This window comes from Myiozetetes cayanensis, unplaced genomic scaffold (genome assembly GCF_022539395.1).
Source record: "Myiozetetes cayanensis isolate MyiCay16 unplaced genomic scaffold, myiCay2020 scf10, whole genome shotgun sequence".
NCBI classification, from domain to species: domain Eukaryota; kingdom Metazoa; phylum Chordata; class Aves; order Passeriformes; family Tyrannidae; genus Myiozetetes; species Myiozetetes cayanensis.
The window spans coordinates 7,592,466-7,607,882 of NW_026086605.1; the positions used below are offsets into that span (position 1 = coordinate 7,592,466).

The 15,417-nt window shown below is 34.7% G+C and overlaps 1 protein-coding gene across 4 annotated transcripts in view; it reads right to left on the reverse strand.

The window, feature by feature from the left end:
• ATRNL1 (attractin like 1) overlaps nucleotides 1-15,417 on the reverse strand; it is a 462,818-nt gene that overhangs the window by 272,315 nt on the left and 175,086 nt on the right. For all 4 annotated transcript variants that reach the window (XM_050337075.1, XM_050337064.1, XM_050337088.1 and 1 more), the window contains exons 22-24: nucleotides 5,126-5,220; nucleotides 4,410-4,488; nucleotides 3,046-3,203 (exon numbers count right to left, since the gene is read on the reverse strand). In XM_050337075.1, the coding sequence (XP_050193032.1) occupies nucleotides 3,046-3,203; nucleotides 4,410-4,488; nucleotides 5,126-5,220 (332 nt within the window). The remainder of the gene's footprint in view (nucleotides 1-3,045; nucleotides 3,204-4,409; nucleotides 4,489-5,125; nucleotides 5,221-15,417) is intronic.

The following is a 15,417-nucleotide window of genomic DNA, read 5'->3' on the forward strand; positions in this document are numbered from 1 at the left end:
AAATGAAATGGTAAGAGCAGTAACTCCAAAACTCAAACCTTCCCAATGGAAGACCCAAGTAATCTTAGTTCCAGTGCCAGCATAACAGGAGGCACAAAAGGAGAGTGGTGAAATGCATATCAATAAGACAATTTCAAATACCAGTTACAAAGGAAGTAAGGTCACTACTTCTGCTTCCTTAGGAACTCATTTTCTATATAATGTATTCTTGACAACTTGTGATGAATAATGGAAATATGGAAGACCAGTACTCAGCCTGTATTTGAAAAATGTTAGATACGATGGAGGACTTAGTTCTCTACAAAAGTTTTGAGTAAAAGGCATGTGCCAAATTTCACAGTGCTGTCTTATTCCAGTGAACAGAATACTTCTCAAGGAAACTGCAGTAATTTCCTTTGCTCTAACAGGATTAAATACAGCCTTCAGTACTGAGTTGATATAAAATACTACTATATTTATACCCAGTATGACATGACCAATGCATTGAGATCATTTTAGTGAAAAGGAGCACTGTGCAAATAGTTAAGTGTCTGAGGCCTCTTACATACAGGCCAGCTTCTATGGCATCCAAACCCCTGGCAATAGAACACACAGTCAAATCTCTAATCACCTGCTTTCTAAAAAAATTGAAAATTAATTCAGAGATCATCTAAAATAGTTCTCCATTACAATCTAGAACTCACATCCATCAGCAGTATCTTGATTCTCAAAGAATCCTTCTATCAGTATAACAGTAGTTATAACAGTAGTTATAGTAGTTATAACAGTAAGATCATTTTTGTAAGAATTATCATCCTTTAAATGGACACTAAGAAAGTAATAGACTAACATCAACCACTTGAATATTTTGAAGGTGAAATCTGGTATGCTAAAAGACATAGATGTAGAAGAACATAAAAATAATAACCATGAGCCCATTTAGTACTGGTCTTGGAAACTTCAGCCTCTGGACTGTGATGGCTTCCCTCTCCTAACCCCAAGTCATAGGAAGATTCATATATTTTTAAAATTTCTGTTATGTGCAGAATCATAAAATTAGCATATAAAATGAAACTTGTTTTCTCTGAAAAGCTCCCTGCTCCATTTATCACTTGAAGATGTTATCTGCTGCAAGAGCACCAAACATAAGAAATATACATGGGTAATGTGAACTTCAGATATTTCCTTGGAAAAGAACAAATCACAGCATAAGAAAGGTTGAGAGCTAAATAATAATCTTGTCCATTTAGGAAGGCAAAAACAGAGGACAATATTAACATCCTAATCCATTTTCCCCAGTCAAACCTTAGCATTCCTTTTCTGCTGAATAAATTTGAGTGACTTCATTTCTAGATGGAAGAACCTTTTTATGAAAAGTTAGCAGGACAGGAAAGGAATGCAGCGGTCACGCACCACCACCTCTGAGGCAGAACTGTCTAAACTGATGAATTTCAATGTGCTTCAAAAAGAAACACAAAAAATCTGTGCAACCATGGCAGAACAGGGAAGAGAGGGAGGGAAATAAAAAAAAAAAAAAAAAAAAAGAAAGGTTGTAACCAACGCTCAGGGATTCCCTTCATCATGCCTTAAAACATTTTACCATAAAGGTGAAGCAGCACCAGGAGCTGCAATCTGCCAAAGTCTGTCAAAGAGTTGCACATCTTAGGAATACACCACCTTAACAATGTTTGTCTTACAGTGATGACACAGGCACCTTCATGTAGTAAAGGTGAAAGGAGTGGGTAATGCATTTACAGTTTCAATTGCTTCATGGGTTTGTTTAAGAAGGCAATTTGACCACTGAACTTGTTCTATCCTCAGAAAGTGGGACAGAGTGTGAAAAATACCCCGAATATGAAGAGTAAAAGAGTTAGCCTTCAGGTTTTTTTGTATAAACTAGTACATGCAGAAATGTTAAAAAGCTGCACAAATTTGTCCCTCAACATCGTGTAACACATATTTACAGTGAACATTCATGTATGATTAAGAAAACTCTAGCTTTGCTTAACAGGGCAATAAGAATTTTCTGACAATTTGTTCACAAGGTGACTGTTTTAATCCAACGACTTTATCATATATATATTAAAATATATAAATATATATATATACACATCAATCAGGTTCCATATTTTAGAAAAACATGGGGTGCTTTTTCTCCATCAAAATGGAAATCTGTAGAATATTTGTACTTCTGGTTAACTGGCAAATATTTTGGCTTGTTTCGGTTTCCTGAGCAGATCACTAGGAATTATGAAATTTTGTTATCATTTTAACAATTTAATTTTAAGGAATTAATTCTGCAAGGGAGTTATAGTCAAAAGCTCCTCATCCACGTAACAAGCTGCTTCATTGATGGAGGGGAGAGTAATGCAGTTCTAATAATGGCAAATATAAATACTGCTGCAACTTTGAAGGTCAGGGAGGAATCATGATTGCATTGATTTTTTGAGTCTGCCACTGCACAGTATCTCAGTACTCCACAAAACACTGAATGAAATTGATTCCAGTGAAGTCAAAGAAGAACATAAATTCTAATCAAATATACTTAGTCTTAAATGAAGTTTGCAATATTGCAATCTGATACAGTCGTTCCACATTTAAAAAAATCAGAGGCTAAGAAAGCCAATCATTAACAAAAGATTACATTCAAATATCTAGGTACATACATATTTGTGTACCCTATGCTGAAGTTATATTACAAATAAACATATATGTTCAGTAATTTTAACTTCAGACTTTAAAAGCAACAGCCTGAAATCGGATTCACTACTAAAAACAAAAGCATAGAATTATTTAATGGTTTGGGTTGGAACAGACCTTAAAGACCTTCTAGTTTCCACCCCCACTGCCATGGGCCCAGCACCTTCCACTAGACCATGTTGCTCAAAGCCCCATCCAGCCTGGCTTTAAAATCCTATTAATAACTGCCATCATAATATAATTCTGATACACAGAAATAAAGCATGCAAATAATACTATTTGTATAATCTCTGTATGAGGGAAAGCATGAAATTCAACGTAAAGCTAAAATAACAACATCTCTATAAGCACAAAACAGCCACTAACCTGTATTTTGATTGGCCAGGAGAAGTTGCTGACATAGACATAGAAGGTGATGTTGGGGTTGCTTCGAAAGTTAAATTTTTCACAGGAAAAGCTGTCTCTGTATTCCTTAATATTAGCCTTAGAAACAACAGGAATCTCTTCTCCAGATATTGTTCCAGCTAAAAAAAAATATTTAAAAACCCCAGATGTAGATATATATATATTTATGACAAATCATCATTAGAGGTGCCAAAATAAATTTGCACAAGAAATTTCAGTTCTTAATTACTTTTGGTGTCTTCACTCTAAAACTTTAATAACCCCTCATTACAGTTTACATGGCACATTAGGTATATTTCATATACATGCAGTGAATTCACAGAAATTGTTACTTTTGTTTCAAAAGATTATATATGAATCATAAAAGTGGCAGAAATTATGTGAATTTTAGAAGAAAGTTGAATAGATAACAAGCTTTCCTCTATAATTTACTTTTCCTTACAGTAAAAACTCATAGCTCATTAAAACCTGAAAGTGAATTTATCTACATCTTACATAGTTGCTGTAGAGTTTTTAATTGTTCATGAAAGCATTAATAACATAAAGACTAATAAACATTTATCATGTTTTGCAAATACATGGGTGACTCTGCTAAATTATAATAAAGGAATAAATAGAGTTTACTAACTAGGGTATGCTAAAATATTTCAGAATTTCATTTATGAAGAATTTCATGAGATTAAGACAAACTCCAAACCTTCTCTAACAAGAGTTTTTTTGGTATGATTACATTTTAAGCATCATGCTTCTCCTTGGATGTGTTTTCAGAAAGTCAATAGAACCAATACAGAAAAACTGTCTAAATAAAGCTTCTCTTCCCTCTTCTTAAAACAAAGAAGAGTAATGCGGTTCAAAGTTGGAGAAAAAATAGATAAGCAGCTCCTTTTATCAGCAAACACAGAAGAACTTTATTGTTGGATATCAATGTTAAGGTTAATAATTAAATTTTTAGCTTGAACACTGAAACAAAGAAATAAAATCTCAGTCTCTGCAGTAGTTAAGGAAGCAATTTATCTTAATTAAAATCACAGCATTTCATAACACAGTCATTCTAAAAATTTAAATAGGCTACAAGCTTTTCCCACCAAAGTAATTTTAATTGAATAGGAGAGAAAGTCAACATATTAATGAAGCTTTATTCAGATTGCAAAGTATCATCTGAGGTTTAAAAAATATAATTAATAATGGCATAATGATAATGGCAAAAGAACACATTTGGTAAAGTTTTATTATCAAAATTAGCAACAGAGACAATCAGGTTAAAACAACTTAGAGGATCATGAAATCATATGGGAAAAAGTCATCATACCCAAACTCACTCTCACCTGTAGAACCAATAGACCATGTAATATTGAGGTTGAAGTTGTTTGATGCGTTAATTGATATGTCCAAATTTTTATTTGACTAAATTAAAAGAAAAAAAAAAGGAAAAAGAAAAAGAAAAAAGTTAACAAAACCTATCCGAATGTATTGCAGGTAACTCAATGCACATGTAACTTTATTGCACATAACTGAATATACCTTTTAATTATCCGACGGTTTCCATTTTAAACATAAATAGAAATGGTAATTGCCAAAGGCAATTCTCTCTTTTGCTTCAGTAAACATATAACTACACCACTTAGCTTTTTAGATTTTGCTAAGAATAGCAAAATCATTTTCTTTATGAAATGAAAGAAAAAAAAAACAGATGGCAAACGCCTACATTTTAATCACAAGCCAAAAATTACTTTTCTCATATTTCTTAGCTGAAAGGTATAGCCCTTTATTTCATCTCAGGAAGATACTAAAACTTATTCATGGGAGCAACAATAAAATAAACCAACTAGTAATTTTTCAGAGTATTGATAGAGCTGAAGTACATTTACCATTTAGAAAGTTTTCTCAACACTTGTATGAATAGTTTTTCAGTTCTCAAAAAGATCTGAACTACATTTAAAACTTTATAGACGCTTGGGAAACCTGTAATCAATGTCAAATATAATGGAAATCTTAATCATGGCTCTTCAAAACTTGACTAAAGTTATTAACATTTTGTTACCTGTTCTGGATTGGCTATAAAGTTGATGGCAGTGTGATGGCGATCATCCTCTTGTAATAAGCTGAAGGTAAACTGGTAGTCAATCAAAAGGCTGTCTGTGGGGAAAAAAATTAAAAATAATAAAATAAAGTGTATAAATATTATTATATACTATGCAAGCATGTAAAATTTACCATTCACATTCATTTTAAAATTCATGGAATAATCTACAAGTCAGAATTACTCACACACATTTCACTGTTTAAGTATTTGCACTATGATGTCTTGAAGCAATTAAAAAAGAAAATTAAGGAGAGCAGTAACCAAAAAAAAAAATCTAGAAAAAATAACTAAATTAATAAATTACACATAACTTTCTGATTATTCCAAAATACAGTATCAAGTGTTGTTAAAGTCTTATTATTTCCTTAATTTCACTGTGAAATAATTATTCCAATATCTGTTCAAAATGGATTTAAATATTTATTTCTTTATTTTAATCATATGCTTTACTGTGTTATATAAATAGTTTACACAGCTCCATCACTGTAACACAACTTTAGAATTACTAGGTTTAAAAATTTGGGGGAAAAAGTTGCATCTACACTAAGATTATATAGTATGAAGGCATAATACTATAGGAAATAAGATTGTTAATACCTAAATGGCACAATGGAACTTTTAAGAGAAATTATGTGATCATCAAGTGTTTCCTTTCTAAATTGCCAGAATTTTAAGGGGTTTTGTAAGTGGCAAGTGATATAAACGTTTCATCCAAGAGAAACAAGTGGTTGTTTAGTATTCCTCAGAAAGATTATATTTCACTCCCAACTGGCATTTGTCCTACACATTTTTCTTTCAACCTGTGAATGGAACAAAGCCTGCCAGGCAGCTCCACGCATTCTGTTTCTAGCACTGTTCACTAACAACACCCCAGAGCTGCAGAAGTGAAGAAAAGAGAGTCATCTTCAGATGGTCCAAACCACCCTCCTTCCTGAAAGGAGCAGAAAACATTGGGACAACTCAGAAGATGTGAGTTTTGAGTTATCCTGTTGTGTTCCTGAAGATGGAGGAACGGGATTAACCCTTACTGGGGTCATAGCTCAAGGAATGACTGAAAAGGGACTTCCCTGCAGAGGGAAGGGGTAGAAGCAGACTCAGCATCTTCATAATGTAAGAAAAAAACCAGTCACAAGAAATGCTGCAATTCATAGAGAGAACCATGCAGAATTCCAGTAAGAAGTGTTCAGTGCAGTCAGATAGTTGGGAATCAGCAGAGCCCCCAGAGATGCAAATTGTGCTAACAGGTAAATGGTTCTTGTTCAACACTTGTGAACCAGAGGTGGGAGTGGTGGATGGATCTTGAATGCTCTGTTAGGTGGGCAGATATCTCCATCTCTAACAGAATAAATCTTATAAATCTTTGACCATTACAGTTCTGCAGGGATCAAAAGACTATTTTTCCCCTCTGTCACAGAAATAAGGTGGTGAATTATAAGTGTATGTGATTCAGATTATTATTTTATGCATGTTAAAATATGGTTAAAGTGTGGCAATTCATTTTTGATACTACATCCTAGTGAAGAATTTTAAAGTTCTGTTTTGATCTCTGTCTTGATGGCACTCTGCTAGTCACCACCACCACACAAGCAGTGTGTTACAAAGAAAAACTATGTGATCATAAAAACAAAATCAGTAAATACAAAGAGAGTGAGAGATTAAGCCAAAGCAGAAAAAAGCTGTGTCAGGCTTTTGTTGGAGTCAATAGTTTGCCTACTGCTGCTGACAATCACCTTTCCTGCAGCAACACATCATCTGAAAAAAACACACTCTTGTATCTCATGGGAAGGCTGATATAGAAAGAGAAAAAAACCTTTTGGTCAATGAAGCACAAACACAGTCCATTCTATTGTCTTAATAGTTAAAGAAAATGGGTTTGATTTGGGGTTTTTTGTTTTGTTTTTGTTTTGTGTGGAAGGAAAAGTAGAAAATAAAGGTTCGTAGAATCGTAAAATATCCTGAGTTGGAAGGGACCCACAAATGAGTTACATGAAAGGAATTACCATGACCCTCAAAGGTGAAAAGTTGTGCAAATCTAGCTATGAAAATCTAATTAATAAGTCTCATTGACTGTGTTGTGCCATATCCACATGTTTGACAGTGAGATTACTATTGCACCAGAACATATTTGAAGGTAACAGGACAGGAAAAGATGGTAAGTAGAAACTGACCCCTATTAAATGGATTAATAATCCTTCAATAATCACAAGTAGCAAGGTCAAAAGGCTGGAGATAATGTTCAGATATACTAAATCTCCTGATGTCACCAACTTGGAGTCTCACAAAATACAGATGAGTGCTTTAGCCTGAATCTTTGCAGATTTATGGTTAAGGTATGGTGGACCAGCACCATAGAATGCACTCCTTCAGAAATTCTGGCTACAGCAAGGGCTACAAGATGCAAGAAGAAGCATAGACAACCCTACTGGACAAGGAATCAACCATTTTCTCACAAGGTATGGAAAGTTACCATTTAAATATTCTACAATCTTCTTCTAAGCCCAGGTTGTGTCCTCTCAGAGATGCAAAATTGGGAACAAACACAGGACTCTTGTCTCCCAGTAATATGAATGAACAGTTTTGCATACAAGTTTAAAAAAACCTCAGTCATTTACTTTTAGAACATTGGGAATCTTTTTTTTTTCTGGGTTTTGTTATTGTTTGTTCTTGTTATTTTAAATTTTAAATTTATCATTTACTTGATAAAAGCCAAGAAAATATGAACTTCTTTTTCAAGGAATGCAGGAAAAGTCCTTACATTGATAAAAGATGGTTAAACTACACTGTCCCTCATAAATTTACTATCTATCTGAAACAAATAAGTAAAATACTTCCACTTCCTTTTAACTGCATTTTTACCTACAGTACTCTTGAAACAGTAAGGGTTAGTTATGTATAGAGCCTTTTCTACCCGTGATATCCCAACTTACACCAAGGCAGCCCTAAAAACTGGAAAGAGATCTTCAATATAGTATTCAGAAGCACTAACAAACACAAATTATGGCCTTAAATTCCACAGAGACCTGCCATAGGACAACTGCATAAATCTCTGCCTTGGCCACAGAGTGGATGCTGCAAAGCAGAAATATTTACCTCTCCATAGACAATTTTAATTCAGGGAAGATACCTAAAGTGTGTATGACTTGAATGAAGCAGACAGCACTGCCTCCATGCAGTAATGTCATCCAACAGTGCAAATTAATTCAGGTGCAAATGAAAGAACTGACACTGAGCAAGCATTCCTTCCCATCTTTCTGAGGACTGCAAAAGTAACGCTGCAGAACTTTCATAGCTTGGAGAAAATGTTCACTTTCATACACAGGATACGTTCTGGTTGGTCAAACCTTTAGGAAATATGTGTTTGAACCTATTCTTAACTTTAAGATCCCAAATTTCTGGAAGTCTCCAAAGTTAGATTTTATTAGAATATAAATTAGTAGAGGTAATTTGAGAGGAAATGCAAAGTGAGAGTAGAAATGAAAAGGCTCTGTAAAGAAGACTCTCCTGTATGCATTGCATCCTGCTGCTGTCTGTCTCACTATCCTTCCTCACTCTGCCCATCTGTCTCATTCTGTACCTCAGGAGACTCTTCCCCCACGTGTGTTCAGCAGCTCCCAGGGAAACATCACCTCCCTCTCCTCCAGAAGGCTTCACCTTCCACAGACTGCAGCAGGCAGAACAGCTTTCCTTCCCACTGCCAAACATCAGTCACTGTGTCCCTGCAGCAGAGCCTTCTCTTTGCAGTTCTCACCAGGAAAATGTATTTGTTGTAGGCTGCCTTCTCTTTGTTAATATTAAACCCAACTCCTCCTACTTTGGCCTGGCAGGGTGTGTGCCCCATCACCTTAGTGGAGGCAAGGGAGAAGCAGCAGGGAAGAGAGATTCAACTGGCACACAAAGAGACCCTTGGAAGTCAAATTACAGCAGGGAGAGGAGGGGTCTTACAGTTTAATTTCTGTTTCCAGGCACTTTGTTTCATTTTTGTCCTAGAAATCACTGAATAAAGTACACAAAGATAAGATCACAATACAATCCTGACATCATCAGTGGTCAAATATAACGAGGACTTATGGTTATTGAGTTTTTTCACATCTCTATTTTGATTTCTTCAAAACCCTTGACTGGTTTCACAGTCAAAAAGAGTCATTAAAATCAATTCAAAATGCCAGTAATGAGTACATGTGAGAACACGATAATAATTAGGCGAAGAAAGACGATTAATTAAATGAGAAAAATAAATTTCAAAGCAATCCTTTAACCCTAGTATTGCTGTTAATTTTCAAGAAACCATTCTGTTTCTTTAATGAAGGTCCCTGACTTTTTATATGATTAAGATGGTTTAATATGGAAGTTTTACACTTGTATCCAACAAGGATTAGACCCATTCCCAAAAATGCCAGAATATTCCCAAAAGAACAAAGGCTGGAAGAACTTCAGTATTTCTGAATGCCACTGGAACTCTGTGAGAATATATAATTACATTGATAATTATTTAAAAAATAAATTAAATTGAATATGCTTACTATAAATTAGTAATAAAGTTATATATGTAAAGGTACGTTACAGAGGAGTATTAAGACTGCAAACTGAACCACTAAAATCAAGGGTGCCTGTGAATTATTTTTGGGTGAGTGCTCACTTAATGGGCAGCTATTCAACACTTTGTTCTGTGTTCAGTACCCAGTGTTGGGTCCATGCCTCATTTACTACATGCTACACAAGCCCTTTTCCAAAGATGGAATTAATTTCTAATGTGGCTTTCTATAGTATTCATCACTATCATTTCCTAAGTTCTTCAGAAAAGTTAATGAATTTGTTACATTACTGTAGATGAGAAGGCATTATTAGTCCCATTTTCCAGGACAGAAAATGAAACAAAGAGACCAAGGACAAAACCATCCATTAAACACCAGTAGCCAATTTGAAATACTTGGAGTTTGACTTTTCTTACTATTTTGAAATATATAACACTACATATGAACATAGTTATTTTATAGTTCCCTCCATCATTCATTACAATTCTTTCCACTTTTCCAACAAAACAGGAAAGGAACATACATTCATCTTTCCATTACATTATCACTGATTCATTTCCTAAAAATTCATTCAGTGCATCGTAGATGAAAAGTTCCTTGGGAACTAGTATCCATGCTATCAAAAGCTGTACAGTCATGCTCTAGCAAAGAAGCAAATAAAAAATTATTGTGACAGCAACCTTAATTCTTCCACTTTGCTGCACTCACTGTCTAAATAGCACATCTCAATAAAGGGGGTTTATTAAGTAATTTAAGAATCAAGCTGGAGTAAATTCTATAAAACCATTTTACTTCTGAGCTCGCTTTTGCCTTTGACCAGATCATCGCAAGAGAGCATCCCAGTTCACAACAGCTCTCAGCAAGAGGGAAGAATGATCCTGGGTTCCCAGGAAGGGAGCAAGAACATGCATAACTGGGCACATTCACAGTTCTTCTAACTTTGGTCACTGGCCACTCTCCCATGGCTCCTGTCACCTAGTTTCTTAAAACCCATTTGTAAAACTAAACAAAATGGGAGAAGACTCTTATACATGCATAGAATTTCTGAGAACTATATCTATTTGTTCTAGTTCCAAATTTAAAGTTTAGCAAAAATTCTAAGTCACAAGTACTGCAATATATGTCAGCCAGACATACAAACAGAGCATGAAACCAGACCCACCCACAATATAGTCTCAATTCCAGCTACAATCTAATAATCACACTTTATAAATGTTAGGTGAGGATCACATGATCTTTACCCAATCAGTAGCTAAAGTGGGATTTTTTCACTTTTTTTTTTCCTGATAACTAATAATAAGGTCTATTTTGTGAATAGAAACCTCAAAATCCAGTGCTGTTCTATTTTTACTTCTTGAAATCACCTAAAGTTGTAAGCACCTCCCTCATGATTGCAACTTCAGACTCATCACAGTCAATCTTCCCACAGTTTTCTATTTAAGGATCTGTCTATTCATGCTGATTCTAAAACTCATACTCTCACCTCTTCATTGCAGAGGCAGTTTGTCTCTCTCCTACTCTTTGTAGTGATTGTTCTCCATATTCAGCAAGAGTCTGTTGAGAACAGAACTATTCCTATTCCTCTCTATCAGCACAAATGCTGCTTTTGAAACCAAGCTCCAGTATCCAAATGCTCTAAGTCATATTCATTTGTGACCAAGAGAAATTCTGCTGGTATTACACCAAAGTCAGGGGGTTGCCACCCAGACTTATTTTGAGTCAGCATAATTATTTTGAACTTTCAGAGCAGTTGCCTGATTCATTCCTCTGTCTTCTGTATCCACTGCCTCATTTCCATTGTCGTATTCAATATGTTGGTGTCTGACATTACTTGTTCATTGTGATAAAACAAAAAGTCATTTACTGTGAAGTCTTTACTAAAAACTTGCATTTTTCTAAATGTAATCAGAGCTCAATGAGCTTCAAAATACCCCAGTACTTACTATTTATACGCCTTTTTCCCATTTAAAGAAAGAGCATATGAGAATGAATTTCACTTAAGTTCAAAAGTCTAAAAAAAAATACAGCAACAACAATTCATTGTGTTTTTTACTGCACTTTAGAAAAATGTACAAAGCTAAAAAGCCCACAAAAAGACAAAGGGAATAGTGCCATAATCAGTAAATTGGGTAACTAAATTTTGTTTTAAACAGAAATCTTTATCTTAGGAAATTTTCAGCTGCTATTTAGAAAAGTCTAATAAGTTGTCAGTTTTGATCCCAAGGGAGGGTCAGATACAGAAAAATACAACCTATATTAGAATTTTATTCAGCTAAATTTTTCTAATTGTCTAATTCTTCTCTATATTGACTAAAATTTTCAGAAGATGAGTGACATCTAAACCAGGTATGCACTGTGTTCAGAACAGTAGCTCTTAATCCTCTTTAATGAATATAGAAGGTTAATTAGGTCTGGATATATAAGTGTTGAAAAGCTAGTTAGGCAAGATGCATCTCACCATAACTGTCACAGAAGTAAATACGTAGGTATGAAAATGTTATGATAATCAAGGGCAGACCAGTTGCTGAGATCTAAAAACTGAGGTGCATATATAATTACCTGAGGTGTTTTAAGCATACGGTCTCAAGATGATGTTCCTAAAGTTTTTAAACCACAGACCACAGCCAGACCTCTCTTTTTTTTTTTTTTTCCACCTAGATATTTCATCAAACTCAACTGCAAACACCAGAAAAACTGATGGGGTTTCTGTGAACAGCTAAAGGCCCTTTTCAAGCTCTGCTCAAGACCACGGTCTATAAACCAAGTCTGGAAACCAGAGACTGGAATATTATGAGCAAAATACCAGTGTAAGAAGCAACAACGAAGAAAAGTGAAAGCACCAACTGGCAGGTACTTAAACATCAAATTTAGAAAAAAGTCGAGGTGTCTCCAGGATGGAGCATTTCAAATCTCATGGCACAGCCACTATTATTCATCAGAGGTATAAGTGTTATTACTTGTCAGCGAGGAATGCTCAGTACCGGTACTTCTGTCACAAGGGACAGTCTTTGTAATACCTTAACTCTTCTAATATTCTTGAAGTGGTAGAAAAGTGGGAGAAAAATGCAAACAAAACAAAACCAAGAAAAGCAAATCTCATTAAAATTATTATGGAAGAAATTCAAATTTCTCCAGAGTGATCTAAATGCATCACCACCTTTATAACGCTCATTAATATTACAACTCTAACGTGCAACATCATTTTTCAATATACTAGCATCAATATTCACTAACCTGATTCTAATTTTTTTTCTTTAGTTATATAGTCTGTACACACTGAAGAGATCTCTGATCTCCTTGTTCTGACAACAGAAGTGGCACATCTAAGAAACAACAATGTTAAATTATTGTTTGAGTTCATGTATTATTGCCAAAAAGAGATGTTTCTTGTCATATAGTAAATGAAAGCAGTCAGACCTTCATGTTTTTTTAAATCTTGCTCTTATAATGCTCAGTTTATTGTATAATCCCTAAAAAATGTACTTCATTCTCTTTTGTAAATAAATTTGTTTTAAAAATTCATAATATGGGCATGGTAAAAGTATAAATACCACGTACATGTTCAAGTTTTGCTGTAAATTCAGGTGAGCCAGAAGTAAGCCACACAATAGCTTCCATGTGAATTATTAGCAGAGCTTTTATCCTGGTTCTCAAATAACTGAACATAGATCTCCACAATTAAATAAGCAATTTCTGGTTAATCAGGACTTAAAATGAGACAGAACATTCATTTTGTAAATTGACTATAAATATACACAGATAAGGTGCTCCTGTAATATCTCAACATTTTCAACTCTTCCTCCCTTTTTCTTATTATTTAGCTGAACTTTGCTTAAGAAACCTTAAATCTGCAGCCCAAATGTCAGAACACACCTCACGTTGCTTGACTCCATGTGACCTGTACAAACTACACAATGCAACTTGAAGTTGAGATGTTTCAACTTTGCTGATATTTTTTTTGCTGTTTCTCAAACCACATTAGTTCTGAGAACTAAAATCTCTTATAGCAAATAAATCCAGAACCCTTTGAGGAGAATTGCACTTCATACTGGACAGAAATAATGTCATACACCTCACTGAGCAGTATACTCTGCTTTAAAGCCACAAATTGCAACTGGTACTTTTACTGTAAAAAATACAACATGCTAAATCTCTGTACAGTAGAAACACTATTGCAATACAACTTTGAAAAGAAGATGTAATACAAGCACTTTTCAAACATCATCAGGGTTGTTTAAAGTAAAAATCTCTTGATTTCAATAATAACATTGCTCAGGCTAAGAACTGAGTGCCAGTTCGGCAAAAAAATATTGATAGAATATTAAAATTGCAAACTTTCACAAATGAGATTTCATATCTGTAATATTCCTAGTCCAGTTTACAGCCTTTAAAACAGATAGGAGGAGATACCTCAATCCTCAGTATGGAATAAAATATAGAGTGACAAACTTGAGAAAAAATAAACCTTCACCTACTTGCTACAAATTTGGCTCTTAGGACTGGCAGTCAGGGCACATAAAATAATAAGCAGTTTGGTTAAAATAAGCAAATTGAAGTAAGTGAGGAAGGAAAAATGGAGCCCCAAAGGCTGTTCTCCTCAACTCCAATGCAGTCACCCATTCTTCAGAGGAGATTTATTATTTGCCTCAGAGAGGGAACACATTGGCCACTGCAGAAGGGCTCACTGACACCTTTCTGAAAGTGGTTTGGAAAACTCAATTTCCAACTCAAACAGCTGCCAGACAATAAAAGAAATATTATATTTTCCCAGCACTGTTTTCTCTAAACCAGGAACTAGATACAGCTGCGCTTTCATTAATTCATGACTTTTTTTTGGTCATGTAGAGAAAGTACTGCTAACTTAAATGTGCAAATAGAATAAATCTCTTCCTCTTTTATTGTTTTGAGTTTGTTTGTTGGGTGTTTTTTTTCCAGATGATTAGCTTAATACAGACCAATTGAGATATACCACTACCTTTTGATAGATATCAGGCACAAACAGTTTTGACACAGCTTTGCTAGAAACTGAATTAGCACGTAAAAAGGACCAACAAGCTGTAGTGAATACTGAGAGTCTGTTTGCTCTTAGTATTTCAAAAGCACTGATCGTTCATATCATCTACAACTGACCTTCACAGACCATAGATTGTGGTAGGCAGTCCTTGCCCATAAACATGAAGTGACATGTTTGCGTGATGTAGTCATACATTGTCTTCCTTGGAGTATTTTCATTTTTCTCTTTCCTCCATTTATTCTGTTGTTCATTCTAATAATGACCTCTCCATTTTCTCTTTCTTTAGCCATTGAAATCACCTCTAGGACTTTAAAGTGGGTCTAGCCATCTTTTCAAAAACACTTACAGAAGCAGTACTTATTTCTATTCAACGAGAGTAGAATTCTAAAATTCTCATTTCATTGATGAAGAAAAAAAAGTGATACTGTTGCCCTTTTAAGACTTTTCTTCCCACATTTTGCATAGCTTGTCATTTTTACAAAATTATTCTGATGGCCGTGGCATTTTCTTAAGGGCTAACACAGTAAAGTATATTTATTTCCCCATAACATAAAAAGGCAAATCAAATACATATATATTACTTCTTTACCAGAGTATCTTCATACTCTTTGACAGATGCATTTTTCAACTTTCCCTTAATGTCTAGTTTGCTATTGTATCTATTTTGCTCTTGTACACTGCTGCTTTTTGACCTCACACAGTTT